Genomic DNA, 21,148 nt, shown 5'->3' with positions numbered 1-21,148 from the left:
CAAAATTAAAGAATGGAAGGTCCAGGTTGGAAAATCAATGACATTATGAAATGGGTATATTGCTACTCAACATAATGATGACACATTGAGTTGCAGACAGCCATAACAAAATAACTGTTACACACTAAGCTTTTGGCAAAAGAAAATTAATTTTTTCAGCACGAAACCTACATTCTGTCCACAGTGGCTGGAGATAGTGGACGTGTTCTGGCTGGTGTGGGTGTTTTCTTTTCTGAAGAAGGCTATGGCCAAATCTCAATGTGAAGACTCTTTTTTGCTGTTACAGTCTGCAACTCAATGTGTCATCTTTAAGGTGAATAACAATCTGTCCCATATGTGACAGTAGGCTTTCTCAGTGTAGACTGTTGTTGAAGGTTTCTTGGAGAAGATGACACTTCCTGAAACGTCACGAGATGTTAACGCTATCACCTGGCTGGAGGCCCGAGAAACCTTCATCAACAATCTGTCCTTTTTAGAATATTGCTGAAGGATAAATTGCATGTTATGTAGCAAGTTTATGGATGCTGGAGGTTTGCCCAGATCATAAAGCAGGATAGGTGACAATCTGTGGGTTAGCTGATGGTCAGGTACAATGCTGGTAAAGGCACAGACATACCAGAGCACATCATTCACTGCACACAGTGAAAAAACTAGTTCCACAGTAGCGTGTGTCCTTATTGAATCAGTGGCATGATCAGTTATGATTGCAGTCGGCACAGGAACATTTTAGCTGGAGCACATTTTTTTCTGCAATTATTGTCCATGCCACAGAACAATGTGTCTTTGGCTTAATCATGAATTCTAATTGTTTTCTGACCTTTCAAATTTCTCAAATATCAACCCTTGGGACACACCTGTGGTTTATTCAAGAGGAAACTCAAAGTGCAGAACACCACCTCATAATCTATGGGAAACGGAAGTCCTGTGTGTGGAGAACAGATATTACTGACCTCCAGACATAAGCAAATTGTCCTCCAGACACAAGCAAATTGTGTGTAAAACCCTATCAGCAGTTTTTTAATGTGCCAGAGGTGGATACACTTTTTGTTACGTGTTTTGTCGTAGTGCTCTTGTTCAGCAGTGTAACATGGCATGTCAGAAATTAACTGTGTGTTTATTTGCCAAGTACCATTTATTGACTAGTGTTCATTCATTGATGAAGTTTACTTCTGTGAAAGTCGTTGCTGCAAGGTTTTCTGCAGAGTAATTGCATGTATCCAGGTTGCTCTTTTAAGAGCAAGTGCTATCCCATCCATTAACTTGGAGTGATCTACACCACTGCTTGATATAAGAGGAAGAGCTGTTTCAGGATAGCTCTGATATATGATGCACATTGTTGTACAGATTTGGGGAAACTTCATAAGAAACTAATCAGCTGAAATGTGCATCCTACAGCCTAATTCATGATACAATGTCAGCCTCTGAAAAATATAGGCAGTCACTGCAGGTTAGTTCCTTGTATCTGTTGGTGATGAACAACAACGAAAAAGCACTCAGGTACTATATGAATCTATGGAGATTTTTGGTGAAAACTAACGGAATGTGTTTTGTGTACATTAAGGGTTCTTGTGAAATGTTTGTTCCGCTTACTAAATATTGCCACATGTAAAACATCCATAATAGCTTCTTAGCGTGGAAGAGGTGTTTTTATTCAAACAAGGCTTTTTGTGGAAGAGTAAATTCCGTAGGAGACAATGACTAGAGGTGTGAGTTCACCACTGGTAAATAAGGAACAAGTCAAGTAGAAAGAAGACAGAACTGCCTTACCCTGTCCATTTTTACTGTGTACGAAATGCACTGAAGGGTCTCGGAACTAAGCAAACTTTCTGTTTGTATCATTCTTAGTTTGATTTTTATATGTGATTCTTTAAATTGTATGTGGAACATTTCTCAAAATGCATTTCTATTTTGTATTTTCTGACAGTAATAAATGTTTTGGTTTTTTTGAAATTTCACAAATTATGAATGTTTTTCTTTCATTGTAGATTGACGTGTGGTGGTATCTATGTTATACAGTTCAGTTGCTGCTCACCCATAATTCCAGTGGAACCTGTGATATCGTTGTAGTGGCAGAGTGAGTGAGGAATGTTAGGTTCTATCTTAGAGCATGAAACGAAGATTGTTCAAACGTGTAAAATGAAATATAGGAAGAATCACATATGATTTTAATGTTAACTCAGAATGAAACTAGATTTAACAATATAGTAGTCCTTTTAAGTAAATTGTTAATTACTTATAATGTGTTTTTATGCTGTTATTGATTTCATGTGCAATAATAAAATATTGTTCATTACAATAGAATTTTTTAAATTGAAATATATCAGATATTGTTGCTAAAATTATTGTTGTCATTTTCCAGCATCATTTGAAAAAGTTCATGAATTAATGTGTGACAAATATTTACAGTGTTGTTATCAGTAGTGAGTTTTTTTTTCCAAAACTAGAATGAGAACAATATTTAATAGTATTTATTTTATAGTATTATTAGCATGTAATGTAAAACTTCCACATTATTAGAAATATGAAGTAGCAGTTTATGGAGTTAACTTTGAGTTTCTGGTGATGTAAATACTGATGTCTCATTTCAGCTTTTCACTATTTATTAACTTTACAAATATTTACAATGATTTGACTCAACAAAAATTTTAAAAAATCGAAGAAGTTTATAGCATCCACAATAGAGACAAGAGAGGACTCTCATTCTGGGTATTGTGGCTCTTGTTATCCAGAATTTACAGTGACAATTTTCCTTCCTCTTTCCTCTGAATATGTTATTCTTACTTGAACTGCCTTTTATGTAGATAAAGGAAGTGCACAGCAAGTTCCTAAATCTCAAGATTTAATATCTATTTGTCAACATGTTCTGATTGTTTTTGTTTGAGAAATTAGTGGATAGGGCCTTGAATCTTGCATTTAATTAGTCTTTATTGTGAATATTTATGTACTGAAAATAAAATACGTTGTAATGTGAACTAATAAGTAAAATGTGATAGTCTTTTTTTACAGAGAGATAATTGCTGATCAGTAAGGAACCTAATAGTAAACTACTTAAACTGAAAGAAATCTTGAACTGAAAATGTTCTTAGAAAGAATAACATTCAAAATTAAAGGTGGTTTATGGCCAGAAAGGAAAATGTTTGTAATGGCTTTGATGGAGGGAAGTGTGACAGGTGAAGAAATCTGATGAACAGATGCAGTGGTCAAGGATCACTGTCTTGCTATCTTGCAAATGTTTCTCTCTCTCTCTCTCTCTCTCTCTCTCTCTCTCTCTCTCTCTCTCTCCAGCAGGATGTTGGCTGACATAGTTTGCCTTCTTTATCTATCCACTCTTTCTTTTGTGTTCCTGTTTTTGCTCCAGCCTAGAAGAACCTCATAGTTCCATAAAAATGATATTCAGTGTCTATTTGTATTTTGAACATCCATAACAATTCTCTGTCCTCTTAGGTCAACATAACAGTTTAATTTGTCATTATACATAAAGTAATACAAGTAAGTTGTCTGAGACAAAAAGGCTACTAAACTGCTGTAGCTAAACAGAAGATGAAAAGTGGTGCGAAGGTGGGTGGAATGATACTGTTAGCAATGATGATGATAGCAAAACCAAATGGTTAGCAGCAGGTTTGAAGCTGCTTCAAGAATTCCTACAAAACACAAAGGGAATTATTTACACTTCGAAGCCTTACGCTGTGGTCTTCGATCTGAAGACAGGTTTGTTGCAGCTCTTCACGCAAGTCTATAAGATGCAAGCCTCTTCATCTCCAAATTAACTACTGCAACCTTCATCCCTTTGAACCTGCATACTGTATTCATCCCTTAGCTGCTCCATACAATTTTATCACCCTTCTCTCCCTCCCTCACACTTCCTTATAATACCAAATTTCCTGCATGACTCAGAATGTGTCCCATCGACTGATCTCTTATTTTATTTAAGCTGTGCCATAAACTTCTTTTGTCCCCAATCTGATTCAGCAAGTTTTCATCAGTTACATGCCCTACGTATCTAATCCTCAGCATTCTTCCATAGCACGACATTTCAGAAGCTTCTATTTTCTTCTTTTCTGACCTGTTTATCCTCTGTGTTTCACTCCCATACAAGGCTACACTCGAGACAAATGCCTTCACAAAGGACTTCTTACCACTTTAATTCATATTCAATGTTACCAAATTCCAATTTTTCAGAAGTACTTTCCTTGCTAATAGTCAGTCATATCAATTATTTTGTTGGCCAAACAGCAAAACTCACCTGCCACTTTTAGTGTCTCATTACGTAATCTAATTCCTCAGCACTGTCTGATTTTATTTGACTACTTTTCATTACCCTGGTTTTACTTTTGTTGATATTTATCCTGGAACTTATTTTCAAGACACTATTCATTCTGTTTAACTGCTCTTCCAAGCCGTTTGTTGTCTTTGACTGAATCACAATGTCATCGGCTAACCTCAAAGTTTTTATTTTGTCTCCCTCAGCTTTAATTCCTTCTCTAAATTTTTCTTTGGTTTCCTTTAGTGCTTGCTCAGTGCACAGACAGGGAAACATCAGGGGTAGGCTACAACCCTGTCTCACTTCCTTCTCAATTACTGATTACCTTTCATGTCTTTCAACTCCTTAACTGGAGTCTGGTTCCTGTACAAGCTGTACATAACATTTCTCTCCCTGTATTTTATCCCTGCTACCCTCAGAATTTCTAAGAATGTATTCCAATCAACATTATCAAAAGCTTTCTCTAGCTCTATGAATCCTATCAGCAGAAGTTTGCATTTCTTTAATCTATATTCTAAGGTATGTCATTGGGGCAGTATTGCCTCCTTTATTACCATATTTTTGCAGAACCAAACTGATCTTCCTCAAGGTCAGCTTCCACCAGATTTTTCATTCTTCTGTAAATTCATGTCAGTATTTCAAAACTGTGACTTATTAAAGCGATAATTTGGTAATATTCACATCTTAGCACCTGTTTTCTGTGGAAATGGAATTATTGCATTTTTCCTGAAGTCTTAGGGTATTTTGCCTGTCTTGTATGTCTTGCTTAATAAGTGGGATAGTTTTGTCATGGCTGACTTTCTCAAGTATCTAAATAATTCTGAGAGGATGTCCTCTGCTCCAGGGGCCTTGTTTCAACTTAGATATTTTAGAGCTTTTTCACATTCTTATTGCATTGTCATACTTCCTGCCTCAACTTCATCTACTTCCTCTTCTCTGTCTATAATATTAATCTTCAAATCCATTTCCCTTATAGACTCCTCTTTCAGCTTTCACCTTTACTGCCTTTGTTTAGCACTGGCTTTTCATTTGAGATCTTGATATTCATACAGTTGCTTTTCTTTTTTCCAAAGTTGTCTTTAATCCCCCTATAGGCAGAATACAGCATATCTTTCCCTTAGTTATACACTCTTTTGTTTTCTCTCTAACACTTCCTGCTTAGCCATTTTGCACTTTATGCCAATATAATTTTGTAGGTGTCTGTATTCCTTTTTGCCTGCTTCATTTACTACATTTTCATATTTTCTCATTTGATCAGCTAAATTCACTATCTTCTGTGTTATCCAAGGATTTCTTCTAAGCCTTAGTTTTTTACCTATTTGCTCATGTGTTTCCATCAGTGATTCATACCAAGCGAGGTAGTGCAATAGTAAGCACGATGGACTGGCATTCAGAAGGGTGATGGTTTTAATCTTCTTCTGCCCATCCAGATTTAAGTTACAAATCATTGCCCTCAATATTTTAATGTAAATGCCACGATGGTTCCTTTGAAAGGACATGACTGATTTCCTTCACCATCCTTCACAAAACCAAGTTTGTGGCCCCATCTCTAATGACCTCATTGTCAACGGGACATTCAGTCCTCATCCTTCCATCACTTTTTCATCTCTCAAAGCTACCCATTCATTGTCTGCTGTCTTCCCTTCCCTTGATTCGGTCAAATTTTTCCTAGTGCTCCCTCTGAAACTCTCAATAACCTCTGGTTATATCAGCTTTGAAAAAGGATGTAGGTACCATTTTGACTAACATATACAAAGGTATATGTCCAGATGTGTATTACTAATTTGTCTTGCTTTGAAGAGTATGTGGAAAAGCTTAATTTAACTTACATAAAATACTAGAGTTTACCATGTTATATCATAATAAAATTGCTTATGTTCATTTGATAAGTAAGAAATCATCTGTTCACATAGCTATGTGCAGCTTTGTGTAAAGCCTTGAAATCATTCTCCTCTATATTAACAACAATATAAGGATGTTTCAGTCTACTAGACATTATCAGTGTTCCTAGATCATGTGATATAAACATCTTACTGATATTTTTCTGGTTCTCAATCATAGCAAAGTCATGGTTACAAGAAAGAAATGAATGACCACTAACAAGAAACCTATGACTGATTTTACAAGCAACCGTTTCTTACAAGACCCAGAAGAGCAACAACCATCATCTTATTTTTGTTTTATCTGATGAAATTATCAATCAAATTTAACATCTTTCACTTGTTGGAGGGAAGAAGGGAAACAATGTTTAGCATTGAGGAAACAATTTCGTTGCCACCACACCCACTACGACTCTCATTCCAAAGACATATGTATGCATCTTCAGTGACACAAACATGAACACACAGGCTGTGACAGGTCAGTTGGCAGGAGTAGTACAGCTCACAATGAGTCAGTGAAGGGATATAGAATACCTGCTGTAAATTGAATGTGATCACACGTGGATCCCACTGAAAAGTGAGTTGAGCTGGTCAAGGTGTATGTCACCAAATGACAAGTACATCACAGCAATTCTATCTGCCCACTGTATTAACAATAAAGTGTCACTATACTGCTTAATCCTTGTAATGCAGCTAGATAGCTAACTTGAGCTCTTGTCAATTAAGTGACATAACTTTTCAGTCTTTGAATCTAGATATTCAAATAATTTGTAGAAATAATGGATTTGAAACTTTAAATGGTTTACTGATTTTAATTGCTTGTCTGTGGTGCACTTATGTTGAATGTATTTAGGAAATTATGCCCTTCTTATTTCAGCTTTACATTATTCATCACATGTCCTTTGTTTATTTCCTTTGTTATCTTGCTCTTAACACACATTTTCCCTCCAGACTTGTTTTATTTTGTTTCTATGATATTGTATAGAATCAGTTTCTAAAAGACTATGAATGAATGAATCAGAAACCTTGGTTACCAACTCATTTTCAATTTTGATACCACTGTATATATTTTATTTGAGGTACATTGTATAAACATATTTTTTGACATACTTCATTTTAATTATTGCTTGAATTCTTCATTAGAATGCTATTGACAAATATTAAATCACTAACATTGTCATAAAGATGTTCTCTTACAGTCAAGTGGTACTTTTCATTCATTTATAAATAACTTGTCTAATTAACATTGTACATTATTTCAAATGTACATACAGGACCTCTGAACTTATTCACAAAAAGTATATTTTCCTTCTTGTGTTTCTCTCTTTTTCTGCCTATAATCAGAAAGCATTCTCAATTGTGACTGTCAGTGCATATTGTTTTCACTCCTAACATTGTGTAATGTTTTAATATTTACCCAAAAATAAATAATTCTGTTAGTTTCATCTATAGTAGCTGTCATTTTATTTCTACCTCAAACTAGTGAGCAAGATTCATTTCTTGACCAGAAGCTTGTTCCCTGAGATATCTTCCTTGTGGATGAATTTCACTTCCTCAAGAATCCTCCAGTTAATATCATCTTGTAACAGTTCTCTTCACAATTAAAGTTTTGTGCTAACTCCACATAGAATCAGTCTGGCTGATTATCCATAGTTGTTGGATACTATGCTTTCACTTTTGTGTATGTCTCTCCTTTGAAAACGGTCCACTGAGTTCTGTTCCCCAAGAAACCTTCATGCTGTTCTGACTTTACTGTAATATTATTTTTGTTTTATCTACTTTATTAAACTTTTATTAGAGACTCATACAGTGTGATAGTCAACAGGTGACTGTATAAAGTAAATGTTTCTCTTTATTATAGGAAAGTGCATATCATCTATTTGTTTATTCGTTCATTCCATGATGGTTCATCTTACAAAGATACTGAATTTGTCATCCTAATACAATGAAAACAATGAGCTCAAAAAATATATAAGTGGCAATCAAAGAGTTTACATCTGAAGGCAATATAGTCCACAGTCAGTATGCCAAGCAGTCAAAATCAACTCGAGCATAGAGGCAATCATCCTACTGAAGCATCAAGTTGAAGGTACTGTTTGGTAAAACAACATGTCCTAGAGAACGAAGAAGTCTGTAACTGCGCTTCACATCCTGGTCCACCATGGTTCATCAACCCTTTAAGACCTTTTTTTAAGGGACTTAAGTCATGATAATTACATGGGGAGAGATCAGGACTATGTGGTGAGTGCCTGAGTGTCTCCACTGGGATTGCTCTCTGCTGTTCTTCTGCAACAAATCTACATTCTCTTTTTTCAGTATGCTTTTTCCTCCAAAGTAGATGTGGAGTTTTTCTAGATCGTCCGCTATGGCTGTCTCACCGTTTTCCTTATCTCTTCTTAAAAACTCAATGCCCTTATTCTCATATTTTACGGACTATAAGATGCTACAGACTGTAAAACACACCTTAATTTTTAATTATTTTTGAAAAATATAACATTTTAACTTTTTCATTCTTAGATTGCAAGCCAGGCTAAAAAAAATTGTTAATTTATAAAATGGAACTGACCTGTAAAATCCCTGAAATCATCTGAACTTTCTTCTTCTTCTTCCTCCTCTTCATTGTCATTATGCCTGCAATGAATCAGTGTGGTGCTGCTACCAGTTGAATCCAGTGTTGCCAGACAAAGATAGGTTTCCTGCGGCATCGAATACAGGGCCATTTTTAAGACTAGTGGGAGTTTTAAATCAAACACTAGATATCTTTATATTAATTTCGGGTATAAGACACACTTGAATTTTTGAGGCAGTTTTTCAGAGAAAGAGTGTGTCTTATAGTCCATAAAATATGGTACACCTCTAGTCTACCTCTCTGTAAGTCATAGCTTGCTTTTGCCCTGCTCAATCAATCAGTGTCTAAAGTGATTGGGAAAGGTAAATCATCAGTGACCAGAAAATCCATATCCCACTTTACTCCTCCCACTTCTACTTGACAAAATACTTGTCTAGTGAACCTTGGTGTCTGTTTACCTAGAGAGTTAACATTCTGGGTTTTAGCAACAGAGAGTGTCTCTATCTCTTCTTTTCCCCAGCTCTGCTTTAACCATTTTGCTAAGGTTACTGAAACTTCTGCACTGCTATCCAGAAAGGATTCTGTTTCTTCTCCAGTTGCTTTAATCTTTAATTCTGATTTGTAGCTCGTTGGCCCTGTTCTATCCTTCACTGACTCTTCTAGAAGCTCTTCAGCTGAATTACAAAGGAATCAGGTGTGAAGACTAATTTAATTTTCTGAGGCCACAACATTTATCTTTTCCTGGCCAAATTCCCATTTCTTTGACCACTCTCCTTCTACTCTCAGCGTTCCTTCTTTTCTCACCATCCAGTCAGCCCCCATGTTAGTCAACAATTTTTTTCTGCCACTTCAGCTTTCTCAGTCTTCTGCCCCTTCAAGGAGTCTGTAGGCCCAAGGAAAAACAAATTGTCACCCACTGATCTGACTTATGCTATCAATGACAATTCCTGGGCCTGGATTGGCAGTTTTTCCAGAACAGTCCTCCCATGGCTAATCCGAGTAGCAAGCTCTCTTGACCAGTTGGAGGTAAAAGCACTTTTGTGTTCCCAGTAAGGACTTGTGGCCTTCATATGTAAATAGGCTTCGTCCAAACAATGTTTGTTTGTTTGTCATGTGGCCAGAATTGCCCCTCAAATTTTCCTTAAATTCTTGAAAAGTAGGGGTGGTGGCCCTTAAGTAGCATCCAATTAGCTTACCCTCTCCAGTCAGGTTTGTTAGAGTGAAGTATATTATTTCTCTGTCTGACATCCTCTTCACTTTTCATTGTTGTTTAGCGTATTGATTACACCTGAGAATGCCATCATTCTATTTTTGTTTGTTTTCTAGTCTCCCTAAATGGTTGTCAAATTTCCTACTGTACAATGATCTTTGATATAAGCACAGTTTTACTCTTCATTGCTGCACACATAAAAGACACATGCTGTTAGCTCCAGAACCATGAACTTGCTGCCATGCTTCCTGCATGAACTCGTGTTCATTTGGAACACAGACTCCAGGCCCATAAACATGCCACTACTCCCCATTCTCATCTTCATATTCATATCCTCTCCCGTATCCACCTGAAAAACAGAGTCAACATCCTCCCTTGATGAGTGGCCTGTTGAACTCAGGAGAATAGGTCATTACTGTCATGCACTATCAACACTGGAACATGATTTTCTAGCAAAAGCACTACAGTACTGTAGTATGTTAAGATGTTGTAGTTATCCTCTTTCATTATTAGCCACTAATCTGAATCCTGTAAGAAATCTTTGATTGTTTATTATGCATTACTTTTGAACAACTTTAGCATCGTTGTCAAACAGATATATTTTAATAAATTTTTTTCATCTCTTTGGGCGATACAATTTTGTTGCCTGAACTTGGCTCTTGTTTCATGATTATGTGTAGGACTATTAGTGAAATACATAGTACTATGTTCCCTGATATGCACAACGAGTGGTAGATGTACTCACTTGGTGCAGTAAGGATACCAAGTTTTTTAAACAGGGATTTACAATGACCTTGATTGCTATTTTATCATTATTCTTACAGTCCTTTTTTTGCAGTTTAAAAATTATACCCTGTCTTATGCTTTTGAACCCCAGAAAAGAATCTGATTGCTTTTGAATCCCAGAAAAGAATCTCATATCGAAAACTTGGGTGTATGTAGGAATTTTACTCTACCACAAACATTAGTTGTTACAAACTGAGAACAGAACATTAAGAGCAAATCATGCTGATGACAGTTCTTTTTGACAGTATCTTTGTGTTCAATCCATTTTAATGGACAATCAATATTCATCTTTAAAACTTCATCTTTGTTAGACAATCTGTAAATTTACCATCGACACTTAATTTGACAGAATTGTGTTCCCTGTTTAAACTGATGTGTGTACTGTTTGTTTACTGTGTGTGATAAAGCGCAATGCCAATTGTTTAAATTTACATTCATCCAGCTATATTTATGTAAAATTTGATTTTCAATTTTTTATGTAAATATTGATGGAATTAAGAAATTGAAGTGGCTGCCATAATACCTACTTCGAACATTTTAAATTCAATTTTGTAAATTAAAGAGAAACCTCTCAAGATATTGACATGAAACTTTTTGGGGAGTTGCAAAAGGTGTTGCTAAAGATGATAAAGCACATTATACATTTTTATCTCCCCCACACTTAGTTTATTTATTTACTTTTTTTAATTTTTCACTGTTCAATTTCACCCCATGGGTCGAGGTCACTTTGAAAATTAAAACATTTGCCTATTCTGTGGGAGCTATGTCAGTTGCTGTTAAATGACACCCCTATAATATGAAATAGCATGATATTTTGTATATAAAAATAGTTTTGAAAGCAACTTATTTTGAAACTGTTCGTATGATTACGGCTTAATTTTGCTAATAATGGAAATGAGTGCTGAGATACTTATGAAGTAAGAAAATTATTTAAAAACCGATCTTTTCAAAACAGTCTGTATGACTTTAACAAAAGTAATGAAAAAAAAGATATTGCATTTTGAAGAAATGTAAACACTCTACAGGAAATGAAGTTGCCAAGAAAGTGTGTCCACTCTAGCAGATGTCATAGACATCAAATTCAAACTCAAAATGTAGCCTTCCTCTTCTATGTATATTAGATATAATCCTACACGTCTTCTTTCTCAAAACCTGACACATTGGGAACATTAGGCCACACAAAAGAAACATCATCTGATTCCACCTTGGAATGCCATTTCCTCAGAAGTGTAATTTCTTCATCAGTGATAACATGTCCAACATAATATTTTACACTTCTCTTTGAAGAAAACTTCATTAAAACATATTTTCCATGGAGCTGACGTGTCAAAGAATGGGGAAGGTGCTGTTCAAAGTCACTTCTTGTAAGACAAGCCTTCACATTTTATATTTTTATATCACCAAAGAATAAATATAACATGTTATGCTTTCTGTAAATGTTCATTCAAGTGTTAATCTTGTCCATAAAAACTCATTTCAAATTCTAAACTAAAAAATGCTTCTAATAATAGGCAAATATTTTGTGTTTGTGGAGGAACTTACATTTACAGAAAATTATCTTATTTTCTGGAGTTGGTATACAACGTTATTTCATATCAACTGTCATGTCATCTGAAATTATTGATTATTGGTGACATTTAGTGACTCGGACCTTAGTTCCACATTTACACACTAGGGTGCAGCATTTACTTTAAAAAATGCTAAATTGCTGTTCAACATCACCTCGCTGTTCACAGTCACCCCACTTCACGGTACCCGTTAAGAGGTTTAACCTTAGGGTAAAGGAAAGTATTACAGTTAGAAACTGTGTATATTTCAAGAGGCAGCATAACTCATGGTGCACAAATACTCAGACTATATTCATCGCCTATTTAAGAATGAAAGCACTAAGTACTTTGTAGCAAACTTTACACAATTTCAAACCTTTCTGAAACTTTTTCTCACAGGTGCACCCTACAAAACAGTGAAAGAAAAACAGTTTATTGCTTTCTCCATTTTTGATGTTCATGCAGTTAAACTCCTGCACCAGGCATGATATTTTAATTTATTACTTCTTTACTACTAATTTTACTCTCAACAAATTTTGCAGACAGCATCCACACATACCATTGAACGTACCTGGAAAATTATACTGTCGTACAACTCACAGGCCAGGAGATACGACACTGAGATGTGTGAGAAACTAGGTTTTGCTCAGAATGGAGCACAAATTACCCAGGCTATACTCATCCAGTATTGGATAAGGAGAGCACTTAGTGACTGCTTACAAACTTAAAACATTTTATTTCAGACCCTTTCTAATCATTTTCTCACTTATGTACTTAACATCAATTAATTAACACTTTAACTCAGTTGTAATGTAATCAGAAGTTTGAAGCTGGTTTATACATGGGAGTTCAATTCATTACTGGATCACAGGTTTACTGCTATTTTTCTAACAGCCATGTGAATATTATTATCACAGAACAGGAATTTTCAAAAGAAAGTTCTGTGCTCATATTGTATGATGCATCTGTGTGTATTCATCAGATAGCCCTTACGTTGAATGTTGCAAGATTCAGAACAGTAGACAGCTCTGTGATGCCCTTCCTACATATTTGTGTTGCTATGGTTCTGATGAAGTAGCCTAAATCACGAAATTAATGATCTGAGAAAAGTTATACTGTGTTTTGAAAATATGTCATAGTGAAACTAAATAGTCCAGTTATTGAAAACTTCCTGCTTAATTAAAACTGTACGCTCTACAAGATCTGAACCCCTTAACCTTCTCTTTTGTGGGCAAAGCTCTTATCACCTTTGTATCCAGGCATGTTTCACAACCAGCATTTCTCCTGCCAGTACAGGCCACGAGTGATGCCTAAATTGCTCTGTCAGTAAGGGTACAGCTCACGAAAGGCAAAGTTCTGTGTCTGTGTACTAGTCCAGCACATTTTAGTCTGCTAGGAAGCTTTAAAATGGCACACATTTCCCAACAGAATGCAAGATACATTGTGGCCTCTAGTTACTTGTACTTTTCTTGTAACTGTTTTCATGTAATTTACCTCTGTACATAAACAGTCGTATGTATTTTTTAAAAATCATCATCATGTTGACTTGTGATACTCAGCCTTCAAGTTTTATATCTAGTGCTGAATCACAATGTAGTTGTGTTCCCTAGTGTTTACAGCAGGTTTTATTCTTGTACTTATTGTTCAGCTAATTCAACTTCGCAAAGTGTGGCCTCTTTAATTTTAAGCTACAAATACAATTTCAGTCACTCTTTCCATGCCTCTGCCTCCTGCTGTCCTCTGCCAGTTGTGAAGCCTGTGACTTTCTTTAGTAGTTTATCACACCCGCCCAGGTGGTCGTCTTCATCTTTCTTTAGCACTCAACTCTATTACTCACTTTGTGTATCTTCCTTCATTTTTTCGTGCAATATGTCATGCCCACATCCATTGTAGGGCCTTTACCCTTTCCTCAACTTCCCGAACTCCTGTTATTGCTCTTATGTCGTCACTTCTTTTCTGGTCTGTTAGTAAGACCTTGGAATGGACTTCCCTTGAACTGCTGAGAACATTGTATGCAAATAAAAATGACAAATTCCCAGTAATACTCTCAAAAGAAGGAAGGTAAATGAAATTCAGAATGGCAAAGCAGTGGATCATGATGGTCTAATAACTGAAATACTTATACATACTGGTGAAGCAACAGAAAAACCACTGTCTAAAATCTTTACTGCTTGTATACAAAAAGACAGCATCACCACCTTCTGGAACAAAGCAAGGATTATCCTTCCACACAGGAAAGGAAGTATTCATAATTTGAAGAATTACTGTCCCCTCAGTTTACTGCCTGCATTACAGTTTTGACAAATCACATCAATGCTAATGTGGAATATATGCACCCCATAGAAAAAGATATATTCTACAGTGGTAGTAATGAAACAGACCATATACACAGCCTACATGAAATTATTAGTTGAACCAATGAATATGAAATGTCACTACATGTGGCTTTTCTAGATGTTGAAAAACCATTTGCTTTTGTCAGCCACACTGCAGTTATATAGACACTGTATACAAGACATGGAAACAAGGTGCATAAACATATTATGTAACATCTATGGTGTCTTGATAGCTTCTGTCAGCATAGAAAAACGCATGAGGCAGCTTTTGTTTTGAAGCGAAATAAAGCATGGTGACCCTATATCTCCGAAATTATTTATAATAGCCCTTGAGATGGCTGTGTCCGAAATTACTTGGAAAGAAAGAGGTATTAGAATAAATGGGAAAATACTGACTAACTTGAGATTTGTAGACAATATAGTAATCCTAGCCAACCAAATGACAGAACTGCAATTCTCTATAAAGATTTTATCACATAGTTGTGAAAAAGTCAACCTTAAGCTGTCCAAAACAAATGTTGTGCACCACTAGTGGGTAACTGCAGGACAAGTAATATTGAGCAACATTGAAAAATATTAGTGAATATATTTATCTGGGACAGTTAGTCAGTATTCTTGTATTGGGAACATATAATTTATTTATTGTTTGCTCCAGGAGTTTAAATAGTACAAAAGTGGCCAGCACTAACTGAGAAAACTTAATGCAGTGGCTGACACTGGGAAAGGGGATTGAAATAAATATTTCAAGCCCAGAATTGTAAGTATTATTTATTCGGCTGTCTCTTGTGCTGTAGTATATTTTAGTATCTACATGTGAGAACAATTTAAGTATGTTAAAGCATAAATAGTGATATTACAGGAAAAATGATTTTACGTAGAACCCTTCAACTTCTAATTATATAAAACTGGCTGTGCGTAAACTGGAGAACCTCATACACTATGTTTTGTGCCATATTGTTTGCAAACAAAACAGTCTTTGGAACTCTCTTCATGTGATGTATTCTTTATAATGTGACAAATTATTGCCAGTTTATTACATAATATTTACATGATACATTCTTGCTTTATTTTTAATTTCTTTTTAGAATTGTATTACAATCAACATTGTGCATTTATTAGTTTGTATAGTCATGAGTCCCTGTGAATATTTACCAGTATTATGTTAGAGTAATAGTATTTACCCTTTTATAAAGACATAATCTTCCTCGTGATGTATATAATATGTAAATGCTTTTTGTTTTCTTGTAAAAAGGCTGTTTCTTTATTGATTGTTCAAAATAGTGAAATAAATGTTATGTTTGTTCTAGTACTACTTTTATTATATACTTTTGCTTGTCACCCTGAATATCTACATTTATAGCCATAGTCTTATATGTCAAGATATGGAGTGTATTTAGACAGCAGTTAATACAATCTTGGAGGAAAGACACACAAACACCATTCACAGAAACATCAAATTCGCCGTAGGGATGAAGAAATATGATGGTCCATCCTTCCTTGTCATTTGTTGTATTTTGGCATGTGATTAATGGCGTGCTTGCAAGTGATCAGCTGAGTTTCTGCAGGAAAATAAAGTCAATAACTTGCTGAAAACCCAAAATCACACCATTAACCTTAAACATGATTTGATTCTGCTCTATATTCCTGCCACTTTCCCATTAACTTCTTCATTTCAGCACAGCTTCTTATACAAAATGCAGCATGAGCACAGACATTACTAAATCTGCTAGCATAGGAATGCTAGTAAGAGCATGATAGATATTTTCACTTGTGCTGTCATAAGAAGTTAACAATGGCAGAAAATGTCTGAAAAACTGACCATCAAGTTATAGGTAAAATAAGGGAAAGGCAACCACTTACCTAAAGAAGACCTGTGCATGCTGAACTGCTACTACAAGTGTGTACTCAGTATACACCAAATCTTCTTTAGGTAAGTGTTTGCCTTTCCCTTATTTTACCCATAACTTGATGGTCATTTTTTCAGACTTTTCTGCCATTGTTAACTTCTTATGACAGCACAAGTGAAAATATCTATCACGTTCCTACTAGCATTCCTATGCTAGCAGATTTAGTAATGTCTGTGCTCATGCTGCATTTTGTATAAGCAGCTGTGCTGAAATGAAGAGGGTAATGGGAAAGCAGAAGGATAGAGAGCAGAATCAAACCATCCTTAAGTTTAATGGTACAATTTTGGGTTTTCAGCCAAATTTGGTGTCTGTTTGGTTGTGAAAAAGTGCACTACTACTAGAAAAAGAGTAAGAACTTGAAAACCAGTGCTAACTGTTTCCTATTACGTGTTTCTGTGCACCATACACCAATCCTCCCTCATTTTATGTATTTTTTTCTTCTAGTTATTTTCATTGTTGTGACCAACAAATTATGTTTGATGAAATCTTTGTCATCACATGGACAAAATATTTATGCAGCAATACAATTAAAATGGCAAAGAAACCTAATTTTTATTATTGTTCTTTAGCTAAGAATTGCAAAAAGTTGGAAAAGGTGCAATGGGAAGAGAAAGAAGAAATTACTTCACTGATGAGGGAGAACATTATGACCCTCTGATTACTAACATATTGGTCCATCTCTGGTGTGCAATACTGCAGTGATTCTGTACGGCATGAATGTAGCACGCCCTTAATAAGTTTCTGGCAGTATGTGGCACCAGACGTCGACACGCAGGTGAATCAGTTCTCATAAAATGGATGTGAAGATGGCACCTAATACTGTCCCAGAAGCATTCCATGGGTTTCAGTTCAGACAAATTTGGCAGCTGAGACATCAGAGTGATTTCACTATCATGCTGCTCAATTCATGATTATTGATGACACCAACACCTTTGAGGAAGACATAAAGCATGAAGGGATACATGAAGTTTGCAGTATTGTTCATATCATCCACAGCTCCCATGGTGCCTTTAGATTATTACCACTTTATATTTGAATAAATAAATCAATATATTTCCCTCCCACTTTCATAAACACATCTCACCTTCTGTACAAGATTAATATTGAACATATCTTCCATCGAGATAATTTGCTTCTGTCTTTGTAGCCATATTCTGCTAACTCCATGGTTTTCACTTGGTGTTTCTGAGCTCATAATTATTCAGTAATTAAAAGCACTTTCTAATGCCAAAGTGCTCTCTTAATCCAAAGGGAGGAATTTCATTGTCATATCTCTGTGTGAAACACATAAAGGTGTGTTTTGGTATTTGAAATATTACACGTTTATCTGAGGCAGAAGTTGGAAACCAATCCACCATTTGTTCCATAAAAACACAGGATATCTGGCAGTTATCCTGTGTTTTTATGGAACAATCAGTACGTCGGGAAAGCTTTAAACATCACAATCCACCATTTACCTAGACATGTGTGCAGAAATGGCATACAAACTCTAACAATGTTTATTAGTGTACAGGAATTAATAGTCAGTCAAGCAGGAGGATTCAGTGCAGTTAAGCTTACTTCCCATTCTTACAAAGTATACATCATGCAATACTTACATATTCTAGAACTAAAATTATAATGCACTACTTTGATAGCTGCACATAATTCATGTCATGAAATGGTTGCTCAGAAGATACTACAGTGAAGATGTAGAAAACAGATCTGAAACATTATAGTACCAATGACCTTTGTGTAGCTCAATTTACCAATCACACACATGGTGGCCAAAGAGTTCCAGAAAAATTGAGGAAGGTGATTTCATTAACGTCAAGTGGGCGTGTCTGTGTATAAAGTGTGCAAACCACAAATACAATTGTTTTCCACGTTCCATTATTGTTTCACAGCTGTGAGGATATACCTATTCCTTCATTCCTGTTTAATTGAACAGTGCTTTAGATCACATTATGCAACTTTATTTTATCATTGTTTTATTAAACCAGGTTAAACTGAGATTTTGCTCATAAATGTTTACCTCAGTAACTTAAACACAGCCATTCTTTACATGTGTACTAAATATGCACTGCATCCACTTGTATTATGAAAAACAGTGTGCCCGCCCACTGTTTAAGGGCTAATTGATGGCTCTTGAATATTTTTGTCCACAATTGAGAGAAATAATACAATAACAGGGGAGAATTCATTGCTAGATTGTGCAGAAAATTATCTCTAGAAGCAAAAAACATTTTCTATTGACCAAAAAAAGTAGTTGTATTGCCTGGTACACTGAATTCATATTCACAAGAAGCAAGATTGAAGTTTTTTTAGCTATCCTGATTATCTCCAGAAGCTTCAAACATTTCCAATTGACCATGAAAGTAGTTGTATTGCCTGGTATACAGGACTCTTATTCATGAGAAGCAAGGTTGAAACTCTCTTCCAGCTGTCCTGACTTAGGTTTTCAGCAGTTTCACTGAATTAATTTCATTTCACTTCATTTCATGATTTAATGCAGTGAAATAGCTGAAAACCTAAATTAGGATAGCTATAAGAGATTTTCAACTTTCCTTCTCATGAATACGAGTCCAGTATCCCAGGCAATGCAACTAATTTCCTAGTCAACTGGAAATGTTTGAGGCTTCTGGAGATAACTTTTTGCATGGTCTAGTAACAAGATGGAAAGTAGGCAGGTTTTTTGAACTAGTGGTGTATTTTCCCCTGTTATAATTAATGCAATTGTTTCCTTGAATGAGGGTACAGCATGTTTTTCTCCTATCCTTGTTTGCTGAGATTATTTAATGTCAACAAGATGTTAGTCCCCAACCTTCCCTCCTCTTGATTTATCAGAGAAAATGACAGTGTATTTCTTCTTCCTATCCAGCATTCATCTACTTGCACATATTCAGTGATAATCTAACCTTTTTACCTGTTTTCTCATTGATCTGTGGTTGCAGGCTATGTGCAATCAGCCTGGTACAGTTAGCTCACTTTTTGTCATTTGTTTGCCAATGCTGATCCACTAATATACTAATTACGTGTTTTAATTTATGTTCATATCTAATGCTTGTCAACTGCACTGTTTAACTTCAGTAATGATTTGTTATTCGTGGAAGTCTTGTATTGATCTATGGAATCTGCTGTTTTCATTATCACAGTTGTTGTTCTGTGGATTCCAGATAATATATCTTTATGTCAAGACGTGAAAGACAGCATAAACTAGTAACATCTCAGTGATGCTATGCACCACACAGAAATCGGATACAGGTGAATGGTTGCATCCCTTTGTTTTTGTTTCTTGAGTGACAATGTTCTCCATAAGATGTGAATGTAGTATCCTCATTGCTAAATGATGTATATTGAACATTTGTGTATAATAATAATTGCTCTTCTCCACAGCTTGGTGGAAGTCTTTCAACTGGACGCCACTTCAGTGACTTGCATGTTCTAATTACCTTAGTAATCCCACAAGGGAAAAGGGATCTACAAGTTAATATGGAATTTGAACCATATGTTATTACTGGTAAATTTTCACATTTTTGAGAGGTGAATGATAGGTTAAAGGCAGACTGAAAGTTCCATGGACTGTTTAAGATTTGATCCCGCAACCTTTTGGTTCCCAGACAAGTGCTGTATAACAAGACCACCAGGCCTGCCTGATGAATCTGTAGAAAGAAATCTTTTATTCACCTGTCATGTTTAATGGGAGTCTGTTGATGTGAAAAAAGAAAATAAGAAAATGTAGAATATAAATAAAAAAAGATGGAATAAAGAATATACCTTCACACTCTGTGTGCTCCAGTACTGCTGGTAGAAAAACATAAAATAACACTCAAGGGAGATCCAACTTACAGACCAACAAAGTAAGAGAAGTGTGTTGATTACAGATAGAGCAAAAACTCAGTTTAAAAAGAAAGTAAAGCGGTATGACCTCATAAAAAGAACAAGTGCCTTAGCCAATGTGCCACATCAGTAGGCAGAGAACAAAGGAAGAAATTGAGGAAGGCAACAAAAATAGCCAAGGCAGGAAGCATTCAAATCAAAAGGAAATGAAAAGTTTCATGGACAAATGGATATGGTGTTGAAGGAAATTCTATCAAAATTTTCATGGCTGAAAAATATAAATTTTTGATTCCTGTTGATCTAATGCCAATGTACGCATATGCACGCGCGCGCACACACACACACACACACACACACACACACACACACACATATATATATATGACCACAGTCCCTGGTAGCTGAAACCAGATCAACAGCGCATGATGGGAGAGGCAGCCAGGTGGGGGTAGTAGGAGGCTGGGGGGTGGGGGGGATAGGGAGGGATACCAGAGTAAGGGAGGGAGGATGGTAAGTACTGCTAGTGGGAACATGTAGGGACGAGGACCAGAGAGGGTAGGGCAGCTAGGTGCAGTCAGGAGATTAGATGGAGGGCAGGGTAGCGGAAATGGAGAGAAGTAAAAAGATTTCGTGTGCTGGTTGAGTAGAACACTTGCATTGCATTCTCTGCCAGTGTTTTGACTACAATTTGGCCTGAAGTGAGAAATGTCTTACCAGCTATCTTTCCCACCCCTCCCACAGTGGTATTTTCCCACTGAACTTACACAATATCCTTGTCCATCCCCATACAACCTCTGCTCCCAACCCCTTGCCTCACGGCTCTATCCCAGTAA

At 36.0% G+C, this 21,148-nt stretch overlaps 1 protein-coding gene across 2 annotated transcripts in view; it reads left to right on the top strand.

Moving 5' to 3' along the window:
- Positions 1-15,887, top strand: part of LOC126356220 (SNF-related serine/threonine-protein kinase-like) — a 326,256-nt gene extending 310,369 nt beyond the window's left edge. For both annotated transcript variants that reach the window (XM_050007035.1, XM_050007036.1), the window contains one exon: positions 1,986-15,887. In XM_050007035.1, the coding sequence (XP_049862992.1) occupies positions 1,986-1,990 (5 nt within the window). In that variant the 3' untranslated portion in view covers positions 1,991-15,887. The remainder of the gene's footprint in view (positions 1-1,985) is intronic.
- The last annotated feature ends 5,261 nt before the right edge of the window (positions 15,888-21,148 follow it).

The sequence above is a fragment of the Schistocerca gregaria genome, chromosome 3 (assembly GCF_023897955.1).
Source record: "Schistocerca gregaria isolate iqSchGreg1 chromosome 3, iqSchGreg1.2, whole genome shotgun sequence".
NCBI classification, from domain to species: Eukaryota; Metazoa; Arthropoda; class Insecta; order Orthoptera; family Acrididae; genus Schistocerca; species Schistocerca gregaria.
This window is presented reverse-complemented; position numbering and strand designations above follow the sequence as displayed.